This window comes from Podarcis gaigeae, assembly GCF_964106915.1.
Source record: "Podarcis gaigeae genome assembly, chromosome: 9".
Lineage (NCBI taxonomy): Eukaryota > Metazoa > Chordata > Lepidosauria > Squamata > Lacertidae > Podarcis > Podarcis gaigeae.
In genome coordinates this window covers 61,270,768-61,292,974 of record NC_139685.1, presented here as the reverse complement: position 1 = coordinate 61,292,974, position 22,207 = coordinate 61,270,768, and the positions used below count along the sequence as shown (strand labels likewise).

The 22,207-nt window shown below is 40.7% G+C and overlaps 1 protein-coding gene across 3 annotated transcripts in view; it reads right to left on the bottom strand.

Moving 5' to 3' along the window:
• UNC5C (unc-5 netrin receptor C) overlaps positions 1 to 22,207 on the bottom strand; it is a 322,943-nt gene that overhangs the window by 82,600 nt on the left and 218,136 nt on the right. For all 3 annotated transcript variants that reach the window (XM_083756419.1, XM_083756418.1, XM_083756420.1), the window contains exons 3-4: positions 21,497 to 21,640; positions 3,377 to 3,480 (exon numbers count right to left, since the gene is read on the bottom strand). In XM_083756419.1, the coding sequence (XP_083612545.1) occupies positions 3,377 to 3,480; positions 21,497 to 21,640 (248 nt within the window). The remainder of the gene's footprint in view (positions 1 to 3,376; positions 3,481 to 21,496; positions 21,641 to 22,207) is intronic.

The following is a 22,207-nucleotide window of genomic DNA, read 5'->3' as shown; positions in this document are numbered from 1 at the left end:
TTTAACAGACAATTAGCTTGCAGACATCAATCTCTTCTGCTTGACAAAGTGAATTAATATGTTGCATAGTCTGGAAAAACAGCAGCTATTAACAGGCCAGCTCTGGGGATGATCATTCTAGAGTTCAGTCTGTGATGCATTTTTACGAGACATGATGGGAAGGCTCAGGGCTTTTGTAGAAGGAATGTTTTCCAGCCTGGAAGCCTTCTTCAACTCATCCCAGATTCAGCAGCTAGGGCAGACTTTGTTTACTAAATGGTGACAGAAATGCAGTCTGTACACGCTCAGTGGTGCTGCCCTCCTGTTTACCACTTCATGCGTTCCTGAGTGAACCCTGCCTCAAACTAATAATTATTCCCTTCCCCTTCATGCATTGCAGGGGGTGTGGAGTGTTAGTGGACAGGTAGTACCTCTGGTGGGACACGTCATGTCGTGCTCCTTTTGGGGTTGTTTGTCCACCTTTGTGGAATGCTCTTTCCAGGGAGGTTCACCTGGTGCTTTCAATACATATTTTTAGGCACCAGGCAAAAATATTCTTCTTCAACCAGGCCTCTGGCTGAGTAATATTCTACAGCCTTCCAAATGTTTCTGTGGGAAGGGGAGTATTGTTTTGTTGTTTTTGTATTAATCGTTTACAGTGGTACCTTGGGTTAAGAACTTAATTCATTCTGGAGGTCTGTTCTTAACCTGAAACTGTTTTTAACCTGAGGTACTACTTTAGCTAATGGGGCCTCCCGCTGCTGCTCTGCGATTTCTGTTCTCATCCTGAAGGGAAGTTCTTAACCTGAGGTACTATTTCTGGGTTAGTGGAGTCTGTAACCTGAAGCGTCTGTAACCCGAGGTACCACTGTACTTGTGTTTTTATCTTGTATTTTATTCCGTGAGCCATGCTGTGAACCTTTGTGATAAAGGGCAGTATATAAATTTAATAAATTAATAAATAAACTAGGTTAGTCATCTGCTTCTTATGAGGAATTTTTTTCTCTCTATCCTCAGGAGTGGAATAGCTATGAAGATTTGACAGACTATGTCAATGAATAAATTACCTTTTTAAAATTGTGTTTGGGAAGCGGCAAATCAAAGAAGAGTCTCATTGCTTGAAAAATTGTGACCTTACATATTATAGAGAACCAGTGTGGTGTAGTGGTTAAGAGTGGTAGACTCATAATCTGGTGAACCGGGTTCGCGTCTCCACTCCTCCACATGCAGCTGCTGGGGGACTTTGGGCTAGTCACACTTCTCTGAAGTCTCTCATCCTCACTCACCTCACAGAGTGTTTGCTGTGGGGGAGGAAGGGAAAGGAGATTGGTAGTCACTTTGAGACTCCTTAAGGGGAGTGAAAGGTGGGATATCAAATCCAAACTCCTCCTCCTCCTCCTCCTCCTCCTCCTCTTCTTCTTTACGGGAATGTGATTAGGTCTAGAGCAGGCATGGGGAATTTCTGGCCTTCTACATGTTAGACTTCAACTCCTTGCCATCACTGTCAATGGTCAGGGATTATGGGAGTTGCAGTCCAGCAACAACTGGAGGGCCACAGGTTCTTCTCATCATCTCCGTCGAGAGAAAACAAACAGTAAGAAATACTGCTACCCATTTTGTATGTTGTTACTGGTAAATCAAAATGCTTCCTACACAGTCAGCTGGTGTGCTTAGAAGCTTATAGCATTTGTAAAAAATGTTTGGTACTTTCTATATTTGGAGTGTCATCTTTCTTTTCCAATCTTTTAAATAATTAAAAAACCAAAACAATTTATGGCACTATTTCCCCCCTCTTTTTCTGGAAAAAGATGATAATATTTCTTGGCAGGCTATGCACAACAAAAGTGAAAGCTTCCTGTCTACTCATCATGCTGTTTTTCCCTCTATCTTTGGCACGTAATCAGACTTCCTGCTCCTAGCTATTAAGATATTGGGAGGTACAGATCTGTGTTATGCATGTAATACTGCACGCAGACAATCTACCAGTCATGAGTAATCTCAGCTCCTTGCAAAGGTAATGAAGTCCCTAAGTACCACCATGCATCTGCAATATGACATGCCCTGATGCAGATTCTGTTGTCTGCAACAGCTGGTTGGTGGGATGTTCAGAGGCAAAGGAATATCAGCTGATTAGTACACCATGGCCACTGCAAAGCTGGCTTATTAGAAGTCAGCTCATCTTTCCACTGAATTATTATTCCTCCTCCTTCTCATGCCCCAGGAAATAAGAAAGCAAAGAAAGAAAATATGGGAGTAAAACAGAATTAATCATATATTATTTTATTCAGTTGCTTGCCCACAGTTTTGCTGGAACTGTGATGTGTAGTTTCAGAGTAAGGCTCAGTAGAGCCTCACAAGAAATCAACCATCAAAGCACACACCAAGCAGCTTCATACTAAACAATCCTTACTTGTATTTTAGCAAGTTGGCAAGACTTTTAATTTGGCAGATGGGAAAAATAAGGGCCACATTCTGAAATAGGTGAATTAAACATAATAAACTCTCCCAGAGAGATGGCAGCTGCTTGGTGATCCAGTGGAACACAACAACAATAGAAGTGGCCTGTGCAGCTTGTATTATGAGCTGAAATAGGAACTCATTATGTACTAAGAAGAGGAGGAGAATGCTTATTTTAAACTATCAGCAACTAGAAGGAACAGTACATTTCCATAATCAGCACAACTACCAGACTTAGGGGGTTATTCTTCACAGATGGTGTCCCCATGCTGAAAGCTGACTCTTTTTTCCTCTTCTCGGTAGGGTCACTTCCACAAGGAAGATAAAAGAATACCCACCCATGAGTTTTTAATTGCTATTAAGTAAAACAGACATGGAACATTAAAAGATGGATTATGGTCTTCCTTTCTTCTAGCTTCCTATCAGATCACAGCATGTGAATTCTTATAGTCATGCAGCTTGAATGACTTGCCATATGCACGAGTGTAGTAGTAAAACAAAATACAGCATTTATTAAAAAAAAGTTTTCAATAATGTATGTGAAAGCCCGTTGTCACAATAGTAGCATGTTGAAAAGGATAGGGATGGCTGGGTGGGAGATAACAGTGATGCATTCATAAATTCTTCCCAGTGTTTGTCTTAGAGATAACAGATAGAATTTTGCTGTGTTCTTGTTTCTTGAAAAGGGAGCAGAAGAATGAAACTAAACTGCCTGTAGCTCTGCCTAGTGGGGCATTCTAATTGACTCTGAAGTCATTAATCAGTTCCCAATCAATCTATTCTACCAGCAGCAGGCAGTTAGATCTCCATTACCTCCTATTTATCATGCCATCGCCTAATTCACTGCACCATTAGCCACAGATTAGGCCTCAGTTAGGATAACTGTGTCAGTTCCCCCTCCCTTTACTTCCCTCCCGTAAGAAAAGCTGTTGCCACTCACCTCAGCAACTGGGATTCCTTCAGGTGGCCGACACTGGAGAAGGACTTCCTGTTCCAAAGATACTTCCTTCCCAAGTGGCTCTTGCTCAAAAGTCTTCCGCAGATCTAGGGTGAAAAAAGAAGACCAAAAGTATTTCACTTTAGTGTTTATTCTAGCTTTGGAAAGTGCATTGTAATGATGGCTGCGGTGTGTACGTGGAAAGAGGTCTCCTATTTTGTCACCACTGTACCCTCTTGTGATATTTGGTTATTGAGAGCTGGACTACACAATGCCAATGATGGAAGACATGTTTTGCCCTCACTGCTGTAATGAATGGCAGTTACCATGTATGTGGGAGAAAGTAGATGGCAAGGCCATGAGGGACTGAGGAACTATCTCAGGTTGACGGTTAAATCTGCTTTCTGACATCACCTGTTGTTTTAAAATTAAGTCATTGTTTAGAACTGAATATTTTCATTGTCTGATCATACGTGCAGTTTTTTTTTGGCCACAGCAGAGTGTGGCAGACTCTCAGTTTTTATATAGATGCAGATAACATGAAGTGTGTGGTAATCTTGCCCATGACAGACACTATTTATTATTTTCCAGGGCAACTGAAGATTTGAATGCTTGTTCTCTAATTTGTTTTGGGAATCAAATTGGAAATGATTTCTTAGCCGATTATGAAGTCACTGATAGTACTTCCTCGATCATCTGCCGACATGGCCCAATGCCATCTTGCTTTGTTGGCATTAATCCATAATGCACTGATTGCAGGTTGATGGGCACACATCACAGTTAGCAAACAGATGACCTAAGGACTCCTAGCCATTAGATTACTTCTTTCAACTGAGCCCACTGGCAACCCACAGGAATGCTGAAGCAGTGCAAAATCTGTTTAGGTTCTCTATAACAGAAATGTTTTCTAGGGGAAATAAAATTACATATTATAGAAACATCTAAATCACAAAGTATCAAGTTCAAGAGTGCATTGTATTAGTGTGTGAGGGAATAGATTCCAGAAAGTCCTTTGGACGTTCAGCACCTGCTCCTTACCCTATCTTCAAGTACCCTAATACAATTATCACCTTGCAACAGATAGCAGTAATATTCCTAGTTGTTGAGTTTGGTACTTTACTTGCTACTTGGTCCATTTACCTAAGGTTGACCATCATTTATACAGTTACAGATAGGTAGCCGTGTCGGTCTGCCATAGTCAAAACAAAAAAAATTCATTCCAGTAGCACCTTAAAGACCAACTAAGTTAGTTCTTGGTATGAGCTTTCTTCTTATCTGAAGAAGTATGCATGTACACAAAAGCTCATACCAAGAACTAACTTAGTTGGTCTTTAAGGTGCTACTGGAAGGAATTTTTTTTGTTTCATCAGTTATACGGGTATGTTAGATTGATTTCCATATTTGACAATAAACAATCTGATCTATTCTAGTCTGCTAAATTATGGGACTTTTAAAACACAAGTAGGAAGTAGAATCACTGAGCTCTGTAGTCACTTTTCTGCTGGGTTCAAAGGGACATGGCTTGTATTAAAAAACAGTGTAGGGGTGATCTGCTGTCTTGGGGATGGGCCAACCATTAGGCAGAGTGAGGCAGCTGCCTGAGATGGCAGGTGCTGGGGACAGTCCCCTCATCTATTCTCGCCCTCCAAAGCCATTGTCCCAGAGGCACTGGTGCTTTGTTATTGCTGGCCTGGACTCATCAAGACTCATAAACACATATTGTCCCAACACGTCACAAGACAGCACTGTTGGAAAAGGTGGTTCACTGAGTGAGCAGACCCACAGGCAGGCAACCCAGGTCAAGCACTCCAGCAGGTACTAGGCATGTTCACATTTTTCATCTGCTCATGTGAAACATGCTGCCACCACTGTTATTCTGCAACATTTGTTTGACGAGGGCAGCACTTTGTGCGCCACATGACATGCCTTCTGCTCTCTAAGATGGTGTGCTGCCCAGAGATTCAGCAGAGAACATGGCCCCAGCACCAGAGTTTTATTATTTATCCATTTGAAAGATTTATTACCTGTCCTTCACCATAAGGTACCAATAGAATAATTCAAACCAAACCAAAGAAAAACAGAGGTGGTCCCACAAAAACTACACACAACACCATGACAGTAGATGAGCCAGCTGTATGCCCCATCTAGTCCAGCATCCTGTTCTCACAGTGGCCAACTGGATGCCTTTGGGAAGTCCACAAGCAGGACCTGCTTGTGCAACAGCCCTCTGCCCACCAGTGATTCTCAGCAAGTTTTAGAGGCATAGTTCATCCAAATCATAACTGACAAAGACCAGGTAAGTTTGCTCTGGGTATAAGTTTTCGTGTGCATGCACACTTCTTACCCAGAACAAACCTAGTTGGTCTCTAAGGTGCTACTGGACAATTTTTAATTTTTTAAAAATTATTTACTGTTTCAGACCAACATGGCTACCTACCTGAATCTGACAAAGACCAGGGTGCATTTTCAGCAAATGACAGAAACCATAATGAGGGTGCCTGACACACCTTTATGGGAGAGAGTTCCACATTTTGGGAACTGCTACAGGGAAAGCCTTTGCCCATCCCCTGTGTTTCTGCAAAAAGGGCACCCATTTTAGCATCTCAAAGGGCCTAGGTTCATATCCAGGTGGTGCCTTCATGTTTCAAAATTAATCACTTAATACTCAGGATAGCTCAGTCAGTAGAGCATGGGACTCTTGCATGCCATGTTGAACAAAAGTTTCCTGCATAACAGAGTGTTGGACTAGATGATCCTTCCAACTCTTCAATTATATGATTTGATGAAGTAGGTGCCCGCTTGACAACCAATCTCCCCACACCTACTCTCTGTTGGGTAAGCACCAGCAGCCCGCTGTGTTGGGAAGCCAGGAGAGCAACCAAGTCCCATCTGCGCCACCTTACAGGCCACTATTGCTGCCAGCCCTGTACTACCTCCATATAATCTGCATTTTTATAGCTGCAACTATTATTATACCTGACCGTCATATTAAACATGAGGTGGCAAGAAAGAAAAACACAGTATTGGCTGCAGCAGCACACAGCTACAGCAACAGATCATGGACAGATAATAAACTGCAACCATTCCAGGTTACTGCAGTGAGAGAAGCGGTGGTGTGCTAGAAACAGATAATAATCCAAGCGTGTTCCCTGGAGTTTGGTTTTACTTTTCCCCATGTACCCAACAAAGCATTAATTTAGGCCTGATGTTAATGCACCAACCTTTTAAATCATGATCCTCTCTGCTCATAACACGTTTTGTTTATGAAAGCACAATTCTGCAGGCAGCTTCATTAACTCGTAACACTGATAATTTGTTTTTGCTGATTCCCAGCAAGCTAAATCCTTTTCATTATAATGGGAAAAGGCAGCACAGATGAAGCCCCTTTCCTACCAGCCCTTCAGGAGAATTTAATGATTCCAAACTCTCCACTCCCATTTCCTCTTTATGTCCATCATAGTGACCTGATATGCACTAACACTTGAAAAGGCACCATTATGCTTCACTGGGTCAATGATCTACAAACTAAAAGTACTCTTAACTACAGACCCTGACATAATAGACTGCAATGCCCTTAAAACAGCCATTAGAGACTATCAAAGTAAAGAATACTCCCCCCTTTTCAAGAAGGATATAATTGTGTGTTTACAAGGCAGCAGAGCTCTTACATTCTGTTGGTTACTTCCTTTTGTGTACTTAGAGCTATGTTTCCACTACTATATTTCTAATCTAGACAGATGCAGGTTAGCAATGCCGTCTGTTTTCCACACAGCAACTACAAGGATGCAAAGAAAAGAAAAGAAAAGAAAAGAAAAAAGAAAATGCCAACCAGTTCCTTTGGGGTATAAAAAAGATGTGGGAAAGCACAGGTAAATCATACATTGCTAGACCTGCCATAGGTCCAGGTTTTCCTGGATAAATCTGGGATTTGTGCCAAAAAACGGTGGATTTCTTCTAAATTGGCGAAATGTCCGGGGAAACCCAGACGTATGGCAAGTAGGGTGATTTTTTTTTTAAGCAGCTTTAGACATTCCCTCCAAAGCCCAAAAACTTTCTTTGGGAGATGTTCCAAAAAAACTCAACAATTTTGTCCGGATTTTCACTTTTAGGAACATGGCAACCTTAAACATAACTAGTTTATGTGCAACTACAAATGTCTCATGGGTTTCTCATTTCTTGAGTTCAAGTCTTCCCTAAAGGCTGCAACACTGTCATGTTTTTCCAAGTGCTCAAAACACACCATTATTCTCTCACTTAGCCCCTTTGTGTACTTACAAGGCTTTTGGGTGTGTGTGTCCCGGAAGAAATGAGTGACAAGCACTATCCCTTCAGATCTCATTTATTTATTTTATTCATTCCTCAGAAGCCTGTTGACTCTCCTGCTGTACAGTTTCCTGTGTGGCTTGCTACATTCAGATTACAGTTGAACGAGAAAAAGCAAAGTCCCTTCTCAGCGCTGGATGCACAGCAAGCATCTGTAAGCTAAAAGCGGCTGTGCTTCTAAGAGTGCAGAGCTGCAGGTGGCAATTTCACAGTGAGTTTCTGTGAATGCCATTCTCTGTGACTGAAATCCCTCAAACAGCAGCAAGATTTCGCTCTCTTTTCAAAGCTAGTCAAATAAAGAAAGTTACAAAAATTAAAGTTTCATTTAAAATACTAAAAAAAGAGAGAGTCAAGTCAGGAACTTAATATCCAGCTCAATCATATCTCACCAACCTATATTCTTCTTGGAGATGCAAATTATTCTCATGGAAAAAACATACCTGATATAACAAACATTCAGAATTTACAGAAATACTGCATTTGAATCAACAGATGTCAAAATGTAGAAGGCCCTAGTGTTACAATGATTTTGAAGCTCTAGAGAAATATTTAAAGTTAAGAGTTGCCTAACCCAGGACAGTTTAACCCAGACTGGCTGGGATTCCCCCTGCTTTTGGGAGGGCTTCATTTTAGCCCAATTAATGGAGATCAATCACATTGTAAAATACCAGGGACCAACTCTGAGGGTTTAGAAAGGAAAGCATGTAGTGCAATGTTTCTCAACCTGGTGTCCTTTGGATGTCATTGGACTACAACTCCCATGAGCCACAGTTGCAGTCTGACAACATCTGGAGGACAGCAAATTATTATATGTTACTGAGTATTGGCCTCTCCTCCTCCTCTTAAGGTTCCTTGTGTCCTTGTAATTTTCTGAAATCTTAAACACTGTGTGGATTCAATATTTAACTTTCTGAAAATATTCCACCTCTACGTGATTTTTACTCACACTTTACTTCCCAACATCATTTCCTCTTTAAATTCATAGTCCACAAGGAATTCCCCTTTGTGCAAAATTGCCACTTAATCTCCTCCTGTATTATTTTATTTTATTTTTTTGGCTGGACTTCACTGTGATGGAAGGGGGTTGTGGGTAAAACTTAAAGGATATCTTTTATCATTTTGCACGAAATGTGATAAGAGGCAGGTGAGATGCCTTCAAGGCAGTGCTAATGCAAGGGTGACTAATGAATAGGCATGAAAAACGGACACTTGTCAGCTAGGAATTAAATGTAAACCAGGAACATACTGAAGAATGGTGCATTACTGTCAGAGAAAGATGGATTTTTGCCCTTGGTAGACCTTAAAGACTCCTTATTCCTCTCACATGCCCTTTTCAGTAATTCTATCTAGGACTTTCCCTCTAAAACAAACATAGCAGGAGTCTACAGAAAACAAGAAGGGCTTTTATATGCATTTTTCTTTGACTGAAACTTTGATTTAAAGCAAACTGATGGTGCTTAAGCTCCATTTTCTACACTTGATTTCAAGAAAATAACTTTAAAGACCCAAGAAGCTTATAGTATGAATTTATTCACATTCTTTTAAGCACATGCATAATGGAAGTCAAGATTCCAGTAGGGATGTTTTTTTGGCATGGGGACGACGACAATGACTTTATTTATAATGGATTGCCTATAATCCTATCTTCTGGGCAGATTTTTTGGTGACATACAAGCAGCCACCACTACGAGCTGCTATACTTATCAGAAATCCAAAATTGCACATAGTCCTACTGAAGTCAAAGTCAGTATTGTTAGGAAGGGGCAGTGATAGGAAAGAATATTACTGTGCTGAATTTGCACAAGCAGTGAGAATCATCCACCTTGCTATTATTCCAGAGCAGAATGGCAACTGGCAGAAAACCATTTCCTGCATGCTAAGAAATGTCTGGTTTCATATGCAGAGGCACCATGTTAATTAAAATGCATGGTTAACTTAAAATGCAGTTCAATACATGGGTGTTTTGAACAATTAGTCATTTCCAGTTATGTCTATGACTCGGTATATCCCTTCATCTTTTAAAGTGCTGAACAGCATACACAGGTGATCCCTGCCAAATGATGGATAGCACATAAGCTTTTTCAGCTGCCTGCCCAGTTGTTGGACCACAAATTCTCAGATAACCTTTCTCTCTCTCAATTCCTTCCTTCCTTCCTTCCTTCCTTCCTTCCTTCCTTCCTTCCTTCCTTCCTCTCTCTTCTTCCTCTTTTAGTAAAAGGTTATGTATTTATAAATATCACAGTCACATATGGACTCATTGTTAAAACCGTGTTTATGGAAGACAATGTTACTTGGCTACAAGTGATCGCCAAATAAGTTTGAATTCGTCTCAGCTGAGAAAGGCTACTTAAAATGGAATCTAGCAGGAGACAATCAACCATCAAATACTAACTTGGTATCCCAGTCTGAAATCTTTGAGGTAGGGATTATTGTTGTGTGGGATCAGGAATCTTTTCCAGTTTTCTAACAACCCCTTAATAACATTTTCTTTAGAAGAATTTTCTGCTCTCATTGCGTCAGTTGATTGAACTCATAACTTTGCTCGGCTTTCTTTAGCTGTAGGCATATTGACTGAGATAATACCATACACAGATGTTTGATAGTTATTAAACACAAATGTCTACTTGCATTATTGATCAAAAGAGTTCACATACACCAAATTTAGAATGAAGAAAAAAATCCTAAAGAATCCAACACTGTGATAACTAAGGTTGCATCCAGACTAGTTGGGGTTTTTTTTTTTTGGGGGGGGAGTATATTCCGTAACATGTTAATTGTTCTGTCATGCTTCCCCACTCAGAACCCAATTTATCCTCTATCCTTACATCAATAGGTATTGTGAAAGAGATAGTCAAGATACTTCAAGATTGGATTGCTGCTCTATGTGGGGCATCCCTTGAGCTTGATCTGGAAGCTGTACTTAGTGCAGAATGCTGCGGCACAATTGCTTGCAGGAGTGAAACCCCATTGGCATGTAACACCTCTGCTTGGAGCCCTGTACTGGCTGCTAATTTGCTACTGGATGAAGTTCACAATTAGTACTATTACAATTAGTATATAGAGCCCTTAACAGCTTGGGATCAGTTTACTTGTGATATGAATTTACCTCATATATGCCCACTTAGCAGATTTGATCTGCAGAACTGGGTCTGTTACAGGTGCCACATAATACTCCTTTTACATTTGTAAGAAATGAAATGTTTAGTGTGGCAGCAGCAACACCAGGCAGGCACCGTCGGCTGTATTCATTTAGGCACTATGGAAATTTAGTAAGTCTATTGTTCTTTACCCGTCATTATTAGTTTATACCATTGACTTTGCCTTATTCTTTTAATATGCTGCTATATAATCTTCTGCTGCCCATCAATCTTTGTCCTCACAACATGATCTGCATTATAAAGACAGGGATATGAAAATCAACTTCAGAAAAGATAACATATAAGCACTGGACTGCAGAATAGTGTCAGCAGAATGTTGAGTGTCAATATTGAACATGTAATTACTAATTCTTTTGGGGGGAAAGTTATTTTTTCCTGAAAGGAAGACTAATCAATCAGAAAAGCCTTCCTACTTTATACTGTCACACCTTTCTTATCCATGAATGCAAGCTACTCCTTAAACTTCCTTTTACTAAGACAAACTTCTGGGAAAGGGGGAGGTTAGAATAAATCTGCTGGAAAAAAGATGTCTTTAAATTGAGTCCAGTAACAACAAATATTTCAAGTACCGTGTTTTTCCGTGTATAAGACTCTCCCATGTATAAGACACCCCCAGATTTTTAACCTTATTTTAAAGTAAAAAAACCCCCTAGTCTTATACACGGAAAAATACGGTAATATTGATATCTTCGTTCAAAAGGCATTTTTTTTAGCTACTCTTGATTTGATTTCAATATACACTATAAAGATATATTTATTTAATTTTCTAGATCATCCAAAAGAACGGACAGAATTTTAAAACCTTGTAGCTCATTTTCACAACCATACATTTGATAGAGGTTTGCAGTGTGCTTTTTTTACAAGCTTTCGGGGGGGTGGGGAGAAGGGATTTGAGTAAAGGAAAGGCAGGTTGGAAGGAATGCACAATGAACTGCAAAGCAGAAGATATGCAACTCAGTACGAAAAGTGTCATGGACTAGGATGATGGAGGAAGGTGGGGCCTTGAACTGCATAAGTTAAGGATGATTAGTCCGACAGCTCAAAGGATCATTAGCCCACCCTGAACTTCTCTGGAAGAAATGGTGGAAAGTATTTTGACTTGACCTATTAGTATGCTCTATGCTTAGTTCAATGTTTATATATGTTAAAATGAACTGTTATTTGTTTACTAATTATAAGTGTTGTGTTGCAGTGATTTTGCATGTATTATTATACTTACGTATTGTTATTGTATTACAGTACTGTATTTAAATTTATTTATTTTTTCTGAAAACTGCTTTGAGCACAGATTTACTAGCAGAAAATGCAATATGCAAATAAACTGACAATGACAATGGACTTTGCAGTCCTAATGATGTTCCAGAAGTAGACTGGATTGCTCTTTTGACATGAATTAATTTAGAATTACTGAATTTTGTTATCTGAAGAAGTGTGCATGCACACGAAAGCTCATACCAAGAACTAACTTAGTTGGTCTTTAAGGTGCTACTGGAAGGAAAAAAAAAATTGAATTTTGTTAGTCATTTTGTGAAAGCGTTTCTGACACACCCCTTCCTTCTTTTCCTTTTTAAAGCAACGGTCACTGTAGAATATGTTTCAAGTCTCAGTATTTGAAGATGTTGCTTGCACCCTTTCAACACAACCTGACCAGGTGCTACTTAGAATAGTAAGGGAGTAAACTAGGTCATCATTAGCTGATATTCAGCTTCCTGAAATAAGTTTCCTCTTTCACTATCATGCAGTTAGCCGATGTGGAAATTAAATCGCTAGGTTTCTGAGGACAAACAGATCCAGCGAGAGATGTGCGGGAGACTTTAATTTGAAGTTGTATAACTCTCCAGCAGAATTGCCCCCCTCCCCAAATAATCTTACAGTTAGTTCATATTTTTACACAGCTGGGTCCATTATTATTATCCATGAATTAGTGAACTCAACCCAACCCAACACAGCACAAAATGTTTACCATGGAAGACAGCAAGCTGCCAAGAAGAGAGTCCTTTTAATTTAAAAAAGAAAAATAATGTCACAGTTGGAGGCAAGTCAATATCTATATATTCCCCTCCCCCTAAAAATAGACTATTGAAGTTAGCTTATGATGAACATTAGCATAAAGTCTGATCCCCTGTATGGGTTACTCACTGGCTCCTTCCCTAACTGTATACTCATCACATGTCCAGAAAACAATTTTGGGAGGAATGTACTGACGCCATGTGTGGGGCGACCCACAAATGGTGATTCTGTTTATAGCAGCTGGCACCATCCTGAATTTCATGCTATGAAATGACTACCTAAACATCACTATTTATTACTAAAAAGCACTAATTCTGTCATGGTAGTACAGTTTGGCTTGTCCGGAAATCGCCAGAAGCAGCCATTAAAGGAAAGTAGAGGCAAACTGAGCATTTTATGTTTATCTTTCCTCCTGCCAAATATAACACTCTTCATAATAGTACTTATTAAAAATGAAAAAATCCCTAGGCAAGTGAGATGTAGAATAAAAGTATTATGTTTTTTTCTCCCACTACTTTCTGCATTCACACTATACTGACTGCAGTCCATTTACATTAGTAGCTTTCCTCTGGAACAAATAGATTGCAGATTACCGTATTTTTCCATGTATAAGACTAGGTTTTTTAAAACCAAAAAATTAGGTTTAAAATTGGGGTTTGTTTTATATATGGGTAGTGCTGAGGGGTGTTTTCTTAATTTGGAGTCTCCAAAAATAGGGGGTGTCTTATACATGGGGGCATCTAATACACACAAAAAATACGGTACATGGTCTGGTCTGGTCAAAACAAGGCATTAGACATATGAGGATAATATTCCTGACCTGACTCATAGGAGAAACCTGCGTGTACACAACCCAATTATGTGTGTAAAGCTTCTCTCCCCACTCACAGTTTCTTCAATTATTATTAATATATTTATTTCTGTGGCATATGGTATTCAGGCCACAACCTAGGGGTGGGAGGAAAATGCATAGTTGGGCTTTGGCTTCATCTGTAACATACACTCATGTGTATAAATGTGTTGGAATTCATTTCTATGCTGCCTTCAGCCAAAAAGACTCCAAAAGTCCCCTTATATTCTGTAATCTGCCCAGAGTGGCTGGGGAAACCCAGCCAGATGGGCAGGGGATAATAATAATAATAATAATAATAATAATAATAATAATAATAATAATACCACCAAAGGGCCATACACAATACAAAATTCAAGTAAGAAAGATATGCAATTTTCAAAAATTTGAGACAACAAAATCCCAACATTTAGAAAAGGCCAACAGCCAAATACATCTATGTTTCTGCCAAAAGGTAAAGGGCAGCCCCCACAAAAATGTCAGAGAGCAGGAGTAAACCCTTAGGGAGATGTTCCCTCCAACAAAGGGTCTCAGGCAGAGTGGTGTGTATTCTTGCCTGTACATATTTTTGAACTTTAGCAGCTTTTACCCCGGCCAGCTTAGCTTTGTGTTTGAATGAAGCACCCTCTAACAGGCATTATAAAATGCAGTAGTCCTTCATGCTCTCTGCAGAAGATTTTTTTCCTCCAATCAAAGCAGTGGAAGTTTTTTTGTTTTTGTTTATTAAAGATAAAGAGTTCAACTTTTTAAAGAAACCATCTGCTGCTTTGCTTTAACAGCAACAAAACCATCCAGAGCTCTTTAGTGCTCTCTGGGCAGCATTTAGAGAGCCCACCTTCTTGCAAAGCCCATGGACCTATAGAACAGGAGTACAGGGATCTAGGGCAGGATATGGCTAATGAGCCACTTCAATGGAAGCCCTGCTCAAGGACGTCTACTTGTGCAATGGGAGTTTCTCCCTCTCATTCCCGAACACCCCTTGAAACTGGCTTGGTGGGAAGCTGGGAGAATCCCTAGAACAGCGCACAGAAGGAGCAGAGAGGGAACCATTCCATATTACAAGCTGAAATGCTTGCACACATGAAATAGCACAAGACTGAATTCCACCCAAGTGCACAGAAAAGTAGAGAGTGGAGGCATACAGACTAACAACGAAACAAGGCTTTGCAGGGCCACTAGTCTGACTATGGGCACTTTTCTTGACATTGCATTTGACTTGGGGAGGGGTAAAGACAATTTGTCTTGTTATTCAACTAGATATTTCTAGCAGAGAGAGAGAGAGTGAGGCCAAGAGAGAGACTGCTACATGTGCATTCTGAGTTTAGTAGATCAATGTGAATAGAATCAGACTGTAAATCCCCGAACTATGGATACAGTGGCTCGGCACTTCATGCTCCGGGCACTAGGGGAGGAAAGCAGGTGGGGGCGGGGCTGGAGTGCGTCCCGGGGGCATGGCGCACCGCCCACAGGGGTGTGACGCACATCCTGGGGGTGTGGCTTGCAGCTGCGATGGCAGCCTGGGAATCGCGCTGCCAGGGGTGATACGCTCCCCCCCCACTCCTCTTCCTCCGCCAGTGCATGGATATGTTTGAAATAGTGAGGATGTTGGCCCATTATGCTGTTTAGCAAATGCATTTTGCTTGTTTTATTCCTCAGTCCAGAGCACATTTAATTTTTGGATGCCACTGCTAACAAGTAGCCACCAAATTCAGCTCATTAGCAAATCTACTAATTATCAACCTGGGTTCAAATAAAACATTTTAAAAAAACGCTTATGGGCTCTTAAGCATCTGTGGCATAGCAGTTTTAAAGCAAAGGCTGAAACAGCACAAAGAGCGACTGCTTACAACTGGTGTTGGCTGAAATTTAATCAATCTAAGCTAGAGTACTAGTTTCGTAGACATAGATGAAACTGGAAGACAACAAAGTATAAAAAGTGCTGCTAAACCAGATGTGACTTGAGAGATTTTGGTTTATTAGAGAAGCAAGAGGTTTAGAGCTAGAATTGATTGAAACTTTTTATTTCCCCCCCAGAAGCACTTGCCACCCATTGACTTTTAGTCGCCACAATGTCCCCCAAATTCATATAAGTACCCATGCACTAGTATATATGCACAAGACATAGCTGAGCATGTCAAGCCAGTGGCCAGTGGCCACTGTCATATCTTGCTGCAGCAAGTTCCATAAACCAACTATGCATTGCATAAAGAAATCATCTGACTGGCAGCTGTTCTTCAGGGTCTCAGATAAAACACCTATATGTTTTACTGCTGATCTACCATCCAGACAATTTATCAGTCCAGAGCTCTTTAGCTTCAGCATGCTCCTTCAGACAGTTATTTCGGTCACTCCTGGATTCTTAGAAACTTAGGGTGTCCTGTGAGCATCAGTTGCAGAAACTGTGGCTTAGACACATCACTCCTTGCCTTTTGTCATCATCAAATGGTGCTTGAGAATGATCCCACTTCATATGGGTCTGAGCATTGTGCTGAGAGCTTACATGGCCAGTATGGAAGCCAAATTATCAATCCACAGAAGGACAGTTCATTTGCCATTACAGGGGAAGTACTGAAGCTCAAAAGAGCATATGGTTTTTAGGCAAAATATGCCAGGGTCAATCTGCCAGCATCTCCAGGTAGGGTGGAAAAGATTCATGTCTGAAATGCTGGAAAGCCACTGCAAGTCATTGTTAACAAACACTGAGCTAGATGGACCAATGGTCTGAAACAGTATAATGGGATCTGAACTGGTGATGATCTTGGGAGTTGCAGTGGATAACTTGATGACATTAACCCAGCATGCAGCTGCTGTGAAAGAAACCCTATGACATTCACTACCATGGCATATGGGACGCGGGTGGCGCTGTGGGTAAAACCTCAGTGCCTAGGACTTGCCGATCGCATGGTCGGCGGTTCAAATCCCCGCGGCGGGGTGCGCTCCCGTCGCTCGGTCCCAGCGCCTGCCAACCTAGCAGTTTGAAAGCACCCCCGTGTGCAAGTAGATAAATAGGGACCGCTTACCAGCGGAAAGGTAAACGGCGTTCCGTGTGCTGCGCTGGCTCGCCAGATGCAGCTTGTCACGCTGGCCACGTGACCCGGAAGTGTCTGCGGACAGCGCTGGCTCCCGGCCTATAGAGTGAGATGAGCGCACAACCCTAGAGTCTGTCAAGACTGGCCCGTACGGGCAGGGGTACCTTTACCTTTACCTTTACCATGGCATATAGTGATGGCTGTCAACTTGGAAGGCTTTAAAAAGGGATTAGACAACTTCATAAAGAATAAACCTGTCAATGGGTCCTAGCTATGATAGATATCTAACTTTTAAATGAAAAAAATTCCTTCCAGTAGCACCTTAAAGACCAACTAAGTCAGTTCTTGGTATGAGCTTTCGTGTGCATGCACACTTCTTCAGATACAGTGTATGGCAGACCAACACGGCTACCTATCTGTAACTTTTAAACGGTTGGAGGTGGTGTGGCTCTGTGTACCAGGAGTGGAGCAGCAGAAGTGGGAGGTCAGGACCTCTATCTATGTGTCCCCATTGTAAGTTAAGTTGGATGTGACTTGTTAGCACAGTTCTGTATATTGAAATGTGAAAAGAACTCTTATTAAATTTTCAGTAAACGTACCTCTGCCACTTCTCATTTCAGGCCAAGGGTTTGATAACACAACAAAAAAAAAAATCTGTCAACAGAAGCTGAAGGATTTGGCACTGGCTAATTATCCAACATAACTGAAAACAGTAATTCACTTGCACAAAGAAGCCTGAAAGCATAAATTTTAATATCAGAAACTGAAACTCACTTCTAAATTAGGAGAGTGCAATACACCCAATGTCACCTTGGTACTATCACATTTTGCATTTCATAGTTTGTTTTTGTTTTTCTTCCTCTCTTAAAAGAGTAGCTTGAAAGATCCGTCACTTCAATCTGAATGACAATTTTATATGCAAGATTATTTGTAAAACAAATAAATGTGTATTGAATTATAAACACTGGACAACATAACTCTATCATGAAAAGTTCAGGGTATTGTCCCAATTAGCTTGCAGTTGTCAGCTGACCAGGAACCATGATGGTGTTGTGTGCTGCTGTTGTAAAAGCCAACCAGCGCATGACTGAAACAATAAATCGAACATATGAGAAGCATTCAGAGAATTTCAGCTTAGCAAGGATGAGCTGACATCAGTATATCTCACTGCAAATGACATGTGATTACATACACATGGCTTTAACAATTTTGCCTTGTTACATTAGATCACAATAATGCCAATTAAATGTAACATGGTAGCAATCTGTCACACTTTCCCTGACAAGGCACTGAAATGCACTTCATAATTTAATGTAGTTTTATTTTTATCATCTTAGAATAAACTTATGAAACATTTCTAAATTGATCTTGGGCTCACTGCTAGCACTTGGAAGGGATAGGTTTAGCGTTCATCTGTCACGAAAGTCCCCAAAGGCTGCAATATTTGTTTGCTACTAGAAGTATAATCTCAGCAGAATGCCAGATATATATGTCTTGTTAAATACTTATGTTAGGGTTTCCTGGAATACATGAGGGCTCAGTTGTCATTTAATTGCTTGCCCTTCTAAACCTTACTATAGCCTGTGAAAAGGCTTTCAGTGAATGAATGGATACTTAACAGAAACATTTTGCAGATCCCCTGCTCTACAAAATCTTGTAGGAACAAAAGAAGAACCTTGCTGGATCAGAGCATGAAATGTCTAGTCAAGCATTCTGTTTCTTAACAGCTGCTGTCCAGATGGTTCTCAGAAGCCCACAAGCACGACATGGTGACAAAAGCTCTCCCTTGCTGTTTCTCCTCTGGCAACTGGAATTCATATATATTCTGAATCTGGAGATTCTTTCTAGTTCTCCCGGCTAATAGCCATTGATACACTATTCTCCATGGATGTTTTTGATCCCTTTTAAAGCCATCAAAGCCAGTGGCCACTGTCATATCTTGCTGCAGCAAGTTCCATAAACCAACTATGCATTGCATGAAGAAATCATCTGACTGGCAGCTGTTCTTCAGGGTCTCAGATAAAACCCCAAAGATTCCTGCCAAGCCCTGTGACCCTGTCAGCTAGAGTACCCTGGGATCTTAAATGTGGAAAATGTAGTATACTGCAGAGCTTTGCACTCCACAGACTATGTAATAACACCTGCAGATCCTATCCCTTGATATAACTCTAGAGCCACTAACATAATTTTTCTGGGCAAGCATCCTGGGTGAAATATGTAGGGGTAAAGCTGGAGAGCATCACCCCATTTCTCATTTAATAATAGAACTCCCTTTGCCAATGTGTCTAGAGCAGGGGTGGCCAACTCCCAAGAGACTGTTAAAAACTGGCAGTGAGCTACTGTTAAAAACTGGCAGGGGGGGTTCAGGTCAAAGTTGCTGAGCTGTGAGTTGTTGAGGGCAAAACTTCCTGGTGGGGCAGTGATCTACCAGTGATCTACCACAGATGTCTAGTGATCTACCAGTAGATCATGATCTACTGTTGAACGTGCCTGGTCAAGAGGATTCATTTGGGTTGCCCTTTTCTATTTTTCCATTTTTGATTCTTTTCTCCTTTTTGTAACTGCAGATGGAAAGTTAAGATAGTGAAGGAGTTGTATCATTTGTCAGTTCACACATGCATGCACATCACTTGATTTTTTTTTATACATTTGATTGCTGTACACTTGATGTCTGGCATCTGAATTTGTAAACAGATAGAAAAGTGTGGTGTGTAAGGTCATACAAAAGTGAATCCTATGGAAATAAGTATGCGATGATGAATATTTACATATGGGAGTCATCACTTGATGAGGCAGCCATCACAAGATAAAACATGTGTCTGGAAAGTTCAGTTGATTAGAGCATGGTGATGATAAAACAAAGCTTGTAGGTTTGATCCCTGTATGGGACAGCTGCATATTTCCACATTGCAGCTAGTCAACCTTTTTATACCTACCGCCCACTAATGCATCTTTCTTGATGGTAAAATTTCCTTACCGCCCACCAGTGCTTGGTAGGAGGAGGATTCAGCTTATGCTGTAGAACCCCCTACCACCAACCTAGAATCCTAAAACGGCCACTGGTGGGTGGTAGTGACCAGGTTGACAATCCCTGGGCTATATGATCCTCAAGGTCCCTTCCTACTCTACAATTCTATGAACCTATTAATCTATGAACATCTGAAGCAGTCCTTTGTGCTCCTCTCAGTTGGGACACCACTAGAAATTATTCAGAAAGAGTGGACAACCACTTATTCATCTTTAATTTTCTACCAATGTTAATCAAAAGCAAGAAGCATAATTGGAAATAAGACTAAATATGATTCAGGAAAAGCAGGGATGATTGTCAGTATGAAATAGGTGAGCACAGGAACAAGTCCTATTTTCAGTTCTTAAAACCTCACTGTGCCTTAATTTCTCATTTAGGAATTCTTCTGATAGCCTCCAGAGCAAGAGTACCTCTTGGAAAAACTGTACATCCCAATAACGGTTTTTTGCTGGATAATTCATTCACATTACTAGAAGTGAAATTCTTTTTCACTAAAATGTCAGGCTAAATGCCAGACAGATAGCCAGCTTCTAGTGAGCATTCACCAAAAGCTGTTTTGTTTCATTTCCCCAAAGGCAAAGAAAACCTGACTCTGAGTAATGTGGCTTACTTCCACTGTAAGTAGTGAAATGAGAGTCTCCAGAGCAAATACAGCATTGGAAAGACAGTCCTCCCTTTGAAAATTAATGAAAATTAAATATTTGTATAATAAGATGGATATCAGTGTTTCTAAGATCTGCTTGCCTTGAATTGTGTCAGGAGAAGCAGGGCAGTACAGATGTGATGGGAGAAGAGAAAATTTAATATTAATATGAGTGTCAATAGGGCAAAGACAGGGTTTTTTACAGTCTTATTCTCTTCTGATTAAGGCAAAATAGGCCACATCCATTCTTTATTCAGACTTTATTCACAGTGCAATGAAATGGTTGCATATATCTAATCTTCCACTCTGGGATTGCATACATCCTGACAGAAGGTTTATTTGGATATAATAACTGTTTGTTTGACTACAGGCAATTTCTCTGGGTTGAAGACCATTACTTGCACTGCACTTCAAATCTGACAGATTAATGGATCCACATAGCACGACTCTTAAGTTCAAGTATCTGTCAAGGGAAATAAATACCCAATTCTGATTTGTGAATTTGGAAAACACTATTCATTTTAATTTCATCTGCAGTGCTGAAAGAAATGTTCACAGTGGACTTAAAAGTCTCACTAATTCTGTGGGTTTTTGTAATGTACATTCAGCCGAGAAAATAAATACTGGAAGGAGAGCCACAAATTTGAAAAGCTCTGCCGGTTGTGTTTGACAAGCAATTGTGTTGGGGATTTTATCAGTAATTACAATCTCAGGTTGTCCAATGGAGATTTGCATTCAGATATGTCTTCAAAGTGCACCTTTTCGATGAAGGCTTATCCTTCTAACCTTCATTTCCAGCAGCAATGAAGACTTAGGGTCAAACTACACCTTACACTAATGCAGAGTGTGTAGATATGTTTCCCTGTGAGAGAAAGGGTATAGCTCAGTGGTACAGCATCTCCAGGTACAACTTGGAAAAGACTCCTTATCTGAAATTCTGGAGAATGCAGACAATACATCTCAGTATAAGGCAGCTTCCTATACTCCTATAAAAGGAAATTCAATCCTTTTGACTTAAGTAGTGCAATGAAAGGTTTAATCATGCAAACAAGGCAGAGCCATGCAGAAGCATAAATACTTACATGCGATACGAACGTAGGCCTTCCGGCTCTTCGTAGTACCTGCTGAGCTCCAAGCCACACACTGGCACCAGTAATCTTCTGGTCCGAAGAGTTCTTCAACTTGCTGGCGGGAAATCTCAATGCTGACTTCTCGAACAATCAGTCCTGCCAGAACACAATCAATATTCCCATATTTATTTCAGAATTGGGGGGGGGGGGACCTAGACAGCATCTTAAAAAGCAGAGACATCACCTTGCCAACATAGTTAAAGCTATGGTTTTCCCAGCAGTGATGTATGGAAGTGAGAGCTGGACCATAAAGAAGGCTGATCGCCGAAGAATTGATGCTTTTGAATTATGGTGCTGGAGGAGACTCTTGAGAGTCCCATGGACTGCAAGAAGATCAAAACTATCCATTCTGAAGGAAATCAGCCCTGACTGCTCACTGGAAGGACAGATCCTGAAGCTAAGGCTCCAATACTTTGGCCACCTCATGAGAAGAGAAGACTTCCTGGAAAAGAACCTGATGTTGGGAAAGGTTGAGGGCACAAGAGGAAGGGGACAACAGAGGACAAGATGGTTGGACAGTGTTCTCAAAGCTACCAGCATGAGTTTGACCAAACTGCGGGAGGCAGTGGAAGACAGGAGTGCCTGGCATGTTCTGGTCCATGGGGTCACAAAGAGTTGGACACAACTAAACAACAACAGCAACAAGCTGTTTGAATTGTTAAC